The 12272-nt window shown below is 39.9% G+C and overlaps 1 protein-coding gene across 1 annotated transcript in view; it reads left to right on the forward strand.

Moving 5' to 3' along the window:
• The window catches only part of ABCG5 (ATP binding cassette subfamily G member 5), an 18563-nt gene continuing 6291 nt past the window's right edge, over positions 1 to 12272 (forward strand). Inside the window, exons 1-10 of the mRNA XM_071739473.1 lie at positions 1 to 367; positions 1041 to 1162; positions 1565 to 1701; positions 1918 to 2016; positions 2934 to 3066; positions 4381 to 4520; positions 5601 to 5730; positions 8367 to 8580; positions 9211 to 9416; positions 10260 to 10398. Coding sequence (XP_071595574.1) covers positions 315 to 367; positions 1041 to 1162; positions 1565 to 1701; positions 1918 to 2016; positions 2934 to 3066; positions 4381 to 4520; positions 5601 to 5730; positions 8367 to 8580; positions 9211 to 9416; positions 10260 to 10398 — 1373 coding nt within the window. The 5' untranslated portion in view covers positions 1 to 314. The remainder of the gene's footprint in view (positions 368 to 1040; positions 1163 to 1564; positions 1702 to 1917; positions 2017 to 2933; positions 3067 to 4380; positions 4521 to 5600; positions 5731 to 8366; positions 8581 to 9210; positions 9417 to 10259; positions 10399 to 12272) is intronic.

Genomic DNA, 12272 nt, shown 5'->3' on the forward strand with positions numbered 1-12272 from the left:
ACATCAGATAGTGGCTTCAGCTAATCGCCTGTCACTGGTTCTCAGGAAAAAGAGAGAGCTGAGAACCCCTCTGTTTTCTTTTAGGCACTTTCCTGAGTAGCAAGCACCTGCAGGCGTGACCTGCTGGGACCCAGGGTGGGTGAGGGGGCTGCCCCTGCCCGGTGTTGGAGGAAGGGATGGTGGTGGCATCGGGCACCCGGCCAGCAGCTTGAGGGAGTGAGCCTGCGGGGCCTCAGCACCTGAGGGTTCCTGGCAGAGGGGCTCCCACTCTCAAGAGGAGCAGCAGTGGTGGTCAGACAGGCAAAGTGAAGGCCATGATGCAGCCCTCCGACAGCATCAGTGTCCAGAGTATCTCCTACACCATCAGGTAAGGCCAGGAGGGTGGCATGGGAAGCACTGCCTACCAGGAGTGCTCCAGCCCCAGGGACTGAGGGGAGAGGGGCTGGGACTGGTGGGCTGTGAGTTTGGCTCCAGCCCCAGTGAAAAGGCTGGGATATTGCCAGGCAGGCTGCCTCCTGGTGCTGGGCTGCCTGCCTCAGGGGAAGGGTACACAGCCTGAGGGAAGGCAGAGCCAGTCTGTCTTTCAGAGAGTTCACCATTTCTCCTTCACATATCTCTGGAGGAGATACTTCTCAGGGGATGTCCTAAGGTTGTGTGTACCCTTTCCCACTGCCTTTTTTACTGCTGCTGGAGGGATAACATGAGACCATAAGAAAATGGACAAGGGGATTAATGGCTGGCAAATATTGACAGTAAATCAAACCTTTCAGTTGTAGTCTGAAAGCCTCATAGCAGTCATTCTGAAAAAGATCTGTTCAGACTTTAATTTGTCTTTCAGATAATTCTGAAGTTAAAAAGTTAAAGCGTGGGGGGAGAAGGAGTAGCAGGTTTTGGGGGTTTTTTGTTGTTTGGGATTTTTCCTCCCAACATTTTAAAATCCTTGCAGGCTTCAATTCGATATGCAGATTATTCACCTGCTTTATGCAAAATTTTGAAGTCTTCTCTATTTCTTTTTGGATGTTTTGTTTTTTTTTTCCAAGAGAACGTGTTGGCCCGTGGTGGAACATTTCTTTATATCATAAAAAATGGACCCGGCAAATACTTAAGGATGTTTCATTTCACATAGAGAGTGGCCAGATTATGGGGATCTTGGGAAACTCTGGTAAGTTGTTCCAGTACTTCGAGAGAAATAAAATTAGAGTTAATACTGGTGACTTCCATAGTGGCGTGAATGTAAATGAGGCCTGTGTTTTAAATAATGAAGTTACAGCTGGTTTTAACCCATTTTGTAAAAATGTGATGCTTAGCTTTCAGAGTTCAATCTTCTGTCACCTAACTCAAATATTTCACTATGAAGTGAATTTATATGAATTAATTGCTAATTTACATATATTCTTGGTTTCCCCTTTACTTCTTACCTAACCGCATTTTCAGGACATATTTTTAAAATGTTATGAGAAAAAAATTACTTTCTTCTTTTCATACTTCTCCATGCAAGTGAGGCTACTGGTCTTGAAGTAATAAAGTTAATCCGATCAAATGATTAAATTCTTTTGTTGTAAAGGCTCGGGGAAAACAACGCTTCTGGATGCAATATCAGGAAGACTGGGACATAAAGACAACTTCTTTGGTGAAGTGTATGTGAATGGGCATCAGCTGAAGACAGAACAGTTTAGAGATTGCTTCTCTTATGTGCCACAGGTTGATTTTTATGTTTACTTTCGTACACTGTCCTTCCTCTCACTTAAAGGAAGTAAAGTTGCTAATGTAATGAAGTAATGTAATCTGACTTTGGTTTTACCAGTAAATTTGGTACAAAGCAGCTAATAAATTGAATGAATGAAAATTGTGCAAGTGGGGGCAAGATCTTAATTACAACAGCACTGACTGCTTCTTCCTCTTCACCTTCTTTTCCAGAATGACACTTTGTTAAGCTTTCTCACCATACAAGAGTCTCTGACTTACACTGCTTTATTGACTCTCCAGAAATGCTCCAATGACTTCATCAAAAAGAAGGTCTGTATTTTATCATCTTCCACCAGAAAGGCAGACATGATGTCATGTAATGTTTTCACCAGCAGCACTTGCCCACCCATGGGTGTGTTTTTCACTTAGAAGGTTTTTTAATCCTCATTCTGCAAGCTGGGAGAAATCCTGCTGGGGAGTAGGACATGAGCTTTGTGGTGTTCCCCACCTCTGCAAGGGGCTTGTGCTGACTCCACAGGGAATCACTGTCATGCTGGGACAAAACTCCCACACCCAAAGCTGCTGTTGGTATCAAGATCGGCTCCTCTTCCCCTCCTGGGAAGCCCAGTTCCTTGGGATGCTTAGGGCCATGTGTGCTGTCAAGTCTCCTGGACAGCAGAGGTGACTTCTATACTGCTTTGGCTCCTGTTGGAAATCTCTCACTAACCAGAACAGCTTTGAAAAGCACTGGTCTAATAAGCCCCCTGCAAGCTACTTTCTTGATAAAAGAGGTTTGTTCAGATCTATTAAAGGATTCTTTTTGACCTCTGTTAAAAGTAAAGATTAGACATTCTTGACCAAAGCTTTTGCCCTTTATCTTATCTCTTTACCTATCTTCCACTCAGAATTTTGTACTTCCCCATGACTGATGTGCCTTTCTGCTTTCTTATTTTAGAAGCCAGACCAGCACATGCTTCTAATTTCTAGTCTACCTCTGAACTCTTCATGTCTTAATGTCAACTGAAGCTAAAATTCTACTAATTTCAGAATACATGTAAATAAAATTCATAAAATAATAATAGAAATAATATGTTAAAATAATGAAATAGAAATTAAGCCAGATACCTACCAACTGGAATGGATGAAAGCAGCATATTGGGAAAGCCATAGCTTAAAATAGTCTTTTTTTCTCTCATTTTTTCTTTTTGAACTGTGTTTAGTCTTTCTAATTGGTAATTATTTTTCAGGTAGATGCTGTTATGATTGAGCTGAGTCTCAGCCACATTGCTGACAAAGTAATTGGAAGCCACATTTTTGTAGGAATTTCTGGGGGTGAAAGGCGTCGTGTATCAATTGCAGCCCAACTATTACAAGACCCCAGTAAGTACCACTGCACAGTTTTCACTTTTTGCTGCTACCATGGACCTCCATAAACCACTCCAAAATACAAAATAATTAATACTCTGTAATTCAGCAAAAGGTAGTTTAGTAATAACAGAATAGAATGTGCAGTAACTCAGATCTACCATTAATCTATTTGTAGGTCTTGGAAAGTGGGCAATTTTAATATCTTAGGGACTGTACATAGGTTTAGACTTGCATTTATCCATTTTAAGTCTTTCAGGACTTGCCTTTTCCATGTATGAAATATTGGTTGTGGTGCATTAATTTTTAGTTTATGAGTGTATTAGAGCCATAAATATGCAACCACTGACCCTTGTAATGGAGTGGCTGCCATTTGGCCAAGTGTGTATGAGTGACATGTACATTCCAGAGCTGAACATGTAGTCAGCATAGGAGATTTGATAATTTGGAAAAGAGATAAACAAAACAGAGTAAATGCTTGGAAGGATAATAGCCCTCATCTTGCATTGCCCTTGAGAAGAAACCATATATTGATTAATATCACACTTCTACATGTGGTTGTAGATTTACTGCAAAGAAAAAAAAAAATCCATCAATGAAAATCACAGCAGAGTAACTTGAAGAATTAGCTACAGAAAATAGGACTGTAAATTTTATCGATTTGAGATAGGTTTTTTTAAGGTGCTAGAATCTTATGTAATGAATATACAGCATGCTTTTATTGGATTCTGGAGTTCTCATAGTGGTTCAGATGTGGTAGGACTGCATACTATGCAGGAGAGAGCATTTAAATAGCAGAGTGAGGCTATATCACAGGTACTGTGTCCTTCCATATACAATAAAACAATTTAAAAAATGCAGTAAAAAAACCCTTTCTCTCACCTGTCGAATTATATATGCTGCATTTTAACATAACTTATTTTTTCATAATGAATTAGGTGCATATATAAATCTAATTCAGTTTCCAACTTGTAGCTAATTATGTCAGGTTTTAGACATGCTAAAATTTATCATTATTGTTCTTAAGAGCAGGTATGTACATCAAATCTGTTTTGGTAATTTTCAGATTTCACCTGAAAAAATATGCTCTTATCCTGCAGTAGTTTTTTATGTCTTTATTCCTAGTGATTGAAACTGAACCACTGAAGCCAACTAAAACTGAAAGAGTACATCACATAAGCAATGTGTATGCATATTCTGCTTCACACTGGAACTTCACATGCAAAGTCATTTCTATACTGTTTGCCAAATTAGCTTCAAAAGCAGAAGCTATAACATTTGTTCCCCATTCATCTGTGTTTTAATGCTATTTTTCTTTTCATTTCACAGAGGTCATGCTGCTTGATGAACCAACAACAGGGCTGGACTGCCTGACTGCAAACCAGATTGTCTCACTGCTCTCAGAGCTGGCACACAGAGACAGGATTGTGATTATTACAATTCATCAGCCTCGCTCAGAACTCTTCAGGGTAAGTGTTCACTACTCACTATTTTCTTTTTTTACCAAGATTTTTTGTACCTTTGTTCTTTTCAGGATAAAAGTATAAGACCCATGACAGTTGCTTTCAAAGGCTCTTTTCCTTCTTCCTGCCCAAGGTTTACCTTGCAGCAGTTCTGGCCCTCTGGCAGTCACAGGGCACTTGGAAACACATGGAAACACGTGCTGCCCTGACTGTGTGCCTGACCTTTGTGTTACACAGCTACCCAAATCAAAACCACTGGGAGAAGCCATATAAATAAATCCCCACGTGTTTCGGCATTGTAAAAACAGAAATATTTTTTTATCTTTACATATTAATTTCTCAGTAGCACTTGGCAACTTAAGGCAGATAAAGCCATTATTTGAAATGGAATTGAAAAAAAAAAAAATCTGCTTTTTTCCTACTTTGTGTCAAGTGGGTACACCTTGGCCACATGCTAAGGCAAGGCCTGCAGGGCTTGAGCAGGGGACAGTGTCCTTCCTTTCCATTCCTGTTTCACACTTTGCTCTTCTGGCACATCCACCACGTGGCATCTCTTCCCTGGCTGACTGAATTGTGTGTAAGTGGCCATGGAGCAAGGAGGGAGTGACAGTGGTGTTGGGGACTGAAAGCCACCCTGGTGCTTTGGGCATATGGATCAGTCATAGTTGGTGAGAACCCTGCCCTGGCAAATGTTCACCTGGAAAGCAGTACTGTTTAAGTCCTGAAACACTTCACAATAATCTTCCCTACAATCTGGGGGCTGTACAGACTCTTGTGTTAGAAATTAAGTCAGAAGACCACAGTCCCTCCCATTTCTCTTGGGGGATTACTTCTGTGTGCTGCTATCACTGATAGTTTTGAGACCACTAGTTTTAAGACCTTAAAAATTTTTCATCTTACATAACCACTGAGAGGTGTGATATAAAGGACAAGCTTCATTTGACAGAAATTCACTAAGGAAGTTTGAATGTGTCAAAGCTATTTTTCCTGTCAAAGCATTTTTATTATCAAGACAGTAGCTGTACTCAGGAATTAATGTGCTGCTTCTTGGTCTGTATTGTTAATATATTAATTTTCTCCCCACAGTTATTTGACCAAATAGCCATCATGAGCTTTGGAGAAATGGTGTTCTGTGGGAACCCTATGGAAATGATCACCTTTTTTAGTGGCTGTGGCTATTCTTGTCCTGAGCAATCAAATCCTTTTGACTTCTATGGTAAGTTTTTCTAAGTTGTTGTAAAAATATGGGTTTCCTTTAGACAAACAAGGTTTTCTTCTTCCCCAAATGAAAATTTTTTCCAGAGATAGAAGTGTATTTTTATTTTCCTATTTTGCAAGTATGCTTACCTTGGAGAAGAGCAAGGACTGGGTCCATGTAATCAGCACTGAGACCATAGAACAGCAAAAGTTTTCAGTAGGTCTGAAGTATACCAGAAAGGAGTTAACTACTAATAAAAAAGGAATCTCAGCTTCCTGAAGCTTATGGATTCCTGATGGCATCTCCCTATGAATGTCTACTGGACACTGGAAAATCAACTTGATCCCAAAACTGTGGAAAGTCCTGTGCTCTTATGGACTCTGATGCCAAGCAACTGAAGATAGTTGTAGCCTGGAGGAAAGTATGTGGAACAAATACAGGGTAACTGAGGCATCAGTTTCCAGATATACTCAGTTCAAGGCCTCTGAAAGTTTTGAGAGTTGCTAATGCCAGGGTGAGCTACTGGAGGAAAACACAGCTACCTCAAGAGAGGATGATAGCAAGCTGTTGGCAAAAACTGAAGAGTACTGTTTTACCAATTCACAATGAAAAGAGTGTGGGATTTTGGAAATGAGGGTTGGTTTTGCTGTGTACCTGATCCATGCAAATACATGTTTGAAGAACATATGTGTATGTTTGTATGTGTGTGTGTGTATATATATATATACTTACATACATGCATGTTTCTGTCTGTCTGTCTATCTATCCTTTTTTAATCTAGTATGTAGGTTGATTTCTGATGATCCTAACAGTTAACCAGGGAAATGGACCAATCCAAATAGCTGTATTCACAAACATGGCAAATTCAAAGGAGGCAGTGTTTTTCTATTGTCTAGATGGCATCCTAAACTCAAAGAAGAGAGGATGGTTGTTGACATGAAGCTGGAATGGGATGAAGCTGAAAATACTGGTGTGACAGTGAGGATAATTTTGTCTTCATGAATTTGAATAGTCTTGAAAAGCATAGATGATTTGAGCTTTAGACCACTTTTTTAAAAGCTTAGTAAAGAGAGTACTGCATTCTTCAAATGTCAACATTTGAATGTGACAAGAAAAGGAAAAAATACAGTTTAGAGCAAAGAATCATCAGAATATTTAGTCTTCGGAAAATTGGTGGTTTATATTTTTTGTGTGATTTAATGATATGAATGAAAGGACAGATTCTGATGTCATTTACACCAACAGCAGGAATAGAGATCCTAAGTATTGAGTTTAGATTGTATTACTGAAATGTCACATGTTGTGTTTATATAGAACTACAAGTAGCCATTAGCTATCTGGTACAGTGGATAGCTGATATTTTAAACCACATATGCTTGCCATTTATTTTTTGTGTGTGACTTCCAGCAAGTCACACTGGCCAAGTTTTAAAAAGCATGTCTATATATTTTTATGTCCATATTTACAAAAGGGATGACTTCATTTTGGTTATGTTTACCACTGAAGACAATTCTGCTGAATTCTATCTTTCAGGACACTAGCAAAGTACTCATAAGCTTAATTCATGTTTTGAGGACAAAGAATCTTGGACAGGGGTTCCTTTTCTCTTGTTTACTTTGTATTTTGGAGTTGAATATAACACTGGAAAACTGAAATCTAAGGGTGGCCAAAACCTTAAGAGTAATTAACTGATAAAGATAGCAGATGCATAAGAGTAATAAAAAAATCTGTAAGAACAGCTGCTCCTGGGAACAACTACATTGTGCAACTAGAGTGGTTTAAAAACCATTGATTGCTATTAGGGTAAAGGGAAATTTCTAATGTGTTTTAGCACTATTGCTGAATCCATATGACTTGTACAAATAGCACACACAAAGTTCCCTCCTGCCACTGTAAGAACTGCTGGTGTTGTAAATAGGTGTAGGATTTGCTGGACAGGAACATTAACTCTTGTGAAGTATCTACTGTTTGTGAGTTCCACAGCAGTAAAGAATGTTTTCTTCAGCTTGGGCTGAGCCTGCTAGGGGAATCTGGCCTGCTGAGCCAGTTACACTGACCTCACACTGAAAGGTAAGGATGTCTGAGGAGGAGGTGGGTGAAGTGCAACAATGCACCAAGAGCTCATATTGAGAAGAGCAGTGTCTGCAGCATCAGCTCAGACTAACTCAAAAGTAAAGCTCCATGGCCATGGAGGAGCAGGCAGTGCACAAGTGGGGATCAGGGAGTTGTGTCTGAGGATTTACCTGAAAACCTGAGAAATACATGGCTAGAAGTTTGTCTCTTTATCCTCATCAATGGTCATCAGCAGCTGGTGCTTTGTCTTGCTCTTGGCAGCAGCTCTGTGCTGTTCAAGGGGAATGCTGAGGGTCTGACCAGCACACCACTCAGTCTTTGCATTTCCAGATAAAGAACATGAATTTAAGGGTCCTTTGGAAGCCAGAAAACACAAATTTGCTGGGTCTGCACAGTTACACAGTCATGTTGCTTCTAATATAAAGAAGTAGTAAAAGAAACCTTGAGTACTTTCAGTGGACCATTTCTTCTTTGCAGATTTTAGGATAGAGAAAAAGACAAAGAAAAATTAATTGCAAGGGGGGAAGAGGTATGAAGGGGAAGTGATGGGTATATATAGTAAACACTTTCTAAATTTACAGTGGATCTGACATCTGTGGACACTCGAAGCAAGGAACGTGAACTTGAAACCTACAGTAGAGTTCAGGTAATTGCATCAGCCTACAAAAACTCGGAGATCTTTAGCAAAGTACTGGCAGCCATTGAAAAAACAAAGTATAGGAAAGAGCTGCCACCAATACCATTCAAAAACAAAGACTCACCCAATGGCTTTTACAAATTATGGATTCTTTTACGGTAAGATTTTGTTTTAGTTTTTGTTTGGTTGGGGTTTTTGTTTTGTCTTGCTTGCTTGCTTGCCTTCTCTCTTTCTCTTTTCCTTTCTCTCTTCCTTTCTCTCTTCCTTTCTCTCTTCCTTTCTCTCTTCCTTTCTCTCTTCCTTTCTCTCTTCCTTTCTCTCTTCCTTTCTCTCTTCCTTTCTCTCTTCCTTTCTCTCTTCCTTTCTCTCTTCCTTTCTCTCTTCCTTTCTCTCTTCCTTTCTCTCTTCCTTTCTCTCTTCCTTTCTCTCTTCCTTTCTCTCTTCCTTTCTCTCTTCCTTTCTCTCTTCCTTTCTCTCTTCCTTTCTCTCTTCCTTTTTCCCCTTTCCCCTTTTCCTTTTCCCCTTTCCCCTTCTTTCTTCTCTTTCTTTCAAGAATATTTTTTTCTTATCTACTTATCTCTAGGGTTTTTCTACCCATACATGTAAATACACTTTGTTACGTTTTTTTAATCTGCCACTGTACTTGCCACTGCTTTTATTTTTTTTTTTAATATTACTTCTTTCTGTACATGGTGTGCATAAGATTTGTTGCAAAAGCTAAATACCCTACCAAAATGTGGTCAGTCATAGCTAACAAGTATATTGTTATTATTTTGTTTCATTATCAGGAGGACAACAAGAAACTTGTCCAGAGATAAGATGGGCATCACCATGCGTCTCCTTCAGAATCTGTTATTTGGCTTGTTTGTAGCATTTTTCCTTCTTAGACTAAGGAATGACCTGGCAAAAGGAGCTGTGCAGGACCGTGTGGGGCTTATCTACCAGTGTGTGAGTGCCCCCCCCTACACAGGGATGCTCAATGCTGTTGCCCTTTGTGAGTTTCTGTCCTGTGTTATGTGCAGCAGCAGGTATTGCTGCCACTCTTTTCTAAATAGGAGCAAGTCTTTTTTGAAGGCAGCCATTCAAAGGTGAAGCAACAGAAAGCTTCCCAACACAGAAAAAGATTAGCCCACCAGAAGTGCTCCATGTTCACTGGGCTTAATGAAGGAATATGCCCTGATCCCTTTCCTGTCCCTTTTGCAGCTGGATTGTGTACAGAGGCTTTATCCTGAACTGTGCAAGACCCCTTACCTTGCCTGTGTGTAGAATTTACAAAGGCAAGGCAAAGTCAAGGTCTTTAGTTAAAATCTAGAGTGAGATCAGAACCAAAGACGTGGAAAGGACAAAAGTATAAAACAGCTTTGACAGTAATTAAGGCTGCTTAGATAGATCTAAGAGTATTATGTGATGATTATGTTTTGCTTAGAGGATGTTTCTCTTAGAGCTGCCATACTAAGACCAACAGTAGATCCTATTTACAGCCCTAAAATCTGTTCTGCTCATGTAGGGAGCACACGCTGCTTTCATCACCCTGGGTACAGAGGACCTCAAGAAATTATCTAGTGATGGCATTTTGTCATGTATTTAATTTGTATCTGCAAAAGTAGAAGGCTGTCCTGCATGCTGCCTTGTTAGGCCTTTTTCATTAAGCTTCCCAGCTTTTGCAGTCTGCAGGGAGCAAGTTTTTCATTTATAGTGGGGGAAAAGGGTGATCAGGCTGGGAATGTTTCTGATGTATTTCCAGAGTTGTCTTTTACTTCAGATTGTTTTTGCTAGGAACAAGTCTCAGTCTCTTTACTCACTGGTGATTAATTTATTTCTTATGCATTTAATCCAGTTCCACCTTTACGTGCTATCAGTGACCAGGAAAGTAAAGATGGCTTGTACAAGAAGTGGCAAATGCTTTTAGCTTACATAGTACATTTCCTGCCCTTCAGTGTCATCAGCGTGGCAATTTTCAGCACCTTTATATACTGGTAAGCACTTGTACCATCTATTGGATTGTTATTTTGTCATCCATTTCAATTGTCATGTCAGCAACAGGCCTCCTGGCATGTCTTCCTGCTGCTGTCTCTCTGAATGATTACAGAGAAAGCTTAAGGGAAGTGGACAAAATTTTAACCTTTCAGACTGTGTTAAAACACTTTATAAGTGAGTAAGTTAGCAGTTCTCTAAGTAACTTGGGAAGTTTTAATGGGCCTGGAACATTTTATCATTCTTGTGTCATACCAAAAGCAGGATGTGTCATTTTACACTACATTTAGAAAGATAGGAAATAAAGAGTGAAAAAAAATGTGAGGAATACCACAGTGGGTATACAACCATAACAAAGCTTCATATTTCCAGGGACATTTGGGGTTTAGCTGCAGCATATGGAAGTGATGAGATCTGGATCCCTCTCTTCCAGTCTCCAGAGAAAGGCTTTGAAGTGGGTTTCTGATAGTGGGATAAAGTGTTTGAGTGTAAAACTTGCTTTTTTTCGCTTAGTACATTAATTTTCTTGCATCATTGTGAAGTAGTACAGCAGAATGTGATGATGAAGTATTGTTCATTGCCTTATCTATTGTGTATGTCTGATTTTCTTTTCTGTTCCATTGGTTCCATTGTTTCCTTTTTCTGTTCCACTTTCCACTTGCTCATTCTAAATTTAGTTCAGCAGTCCATGGTTGCTGGCCAAAGCTAATAGCTTAGGACCAATTTTTGTCCTTCAAGCTTTTTCTGGGGTTCTTGTTCCCTCACTATAAAAGGGGTAGTGTGTAGTGCACAGAATTTCTGTTCAAGTAAGGCCATCACTCTCTTTGTCCTCTTAGCTACCTGAGCTTTTATTTCTGCAAGGTCTCAGTGCTGCCAACTTCAGGCAGTGCTCCCTGAGAAGTCCTTTTTCACAGAAACCAGAAATTACTACTCCTCCTTAAGTGTTTAGAGGATGCACTGTGCTCACCCTGCTATATCTGCCTTCTAGTGAGCTGGTTGCTGCCAACAAGGCAGCTATTTGGAAAGCACCTTTTCAGGCTCAGTTGTGGAACTGCTGAAAATCATGAGCCTCTGTTTGTCATGCTCACTTCAACAGGAAATTCATAGGGGGAGAGACTTTGCCCTTGTGCTTTGTTAGCTTCAAACACAATCAACAATAAGGAGTGTGGTTCCAGGTAATGGATAATATTTTCCAGATATTAGTTTCCACATATCTTTGTTACCTTCTGGTTGTTCGGAAGCCATTAGTGATGTGTCAGAGTGATTTTTTTAGTGCCCATAGACCTCGTGGGGAAAGCAGTTTCTCTGTGAAATTTTGAGGATTATATCTGTGCAGGACTAAATGTTCCTGGATGGACTAACTTTTGGACAGGTTATAGCCTCTGGTATGTGTTCTTACAAGCTGTTTCTCTCAGTTTGTGTTTGTGGGGTGAGATACTTTCAGTCAGGCAGACTCAAACTCTTACCTGATCAGACAAAAGGCTGCTCTGTCCAAGTGCAAACACAGCCACTTCTGCAATCAAGTAAATGTACTTTGGTTATGCAGATTTTCTTAGTGAAAGATGCCTCTGGGAGATGTTTCAACAGTTTGTATTATCCTACCATTCCCTTGCTGCAATGGTCTCTTTTCTGAGCTGTTTTTTATCTTCTCTTTTCGGCTTTCTTCTCTTCCTATTCTTACCTCAGGTTTACCAGTCTGTGTCTGCACAGCTCAGTGTGAAGTATTAGCACACTTCAGAGAATGTGATACTTCTATGCTAGGTCTTTGGAGAGCTGTTTCCTCTGCACCAATATGTGATTAAAGGTTGTTAAATACCTGCTAGATCGTTGCATATTTAATACTTGAAGTCAATGTTCTGTCATCTATTTATAACAG

The sequence above is a fragment of the Heliangelus exortis genome, chromosome 3 (genome assembly GCF_036169615.1).
Source record: "Heliangelus exortis chromosome 3, bHelExo1.hap1, whole genome shotgun sequence".
NCBI classification, from domain to species: Eukaryota; Metazoa; Chordata; class Aves; order Apodiformes; family Trochilidae; genus Heliangelus; species Heliangelus exortis.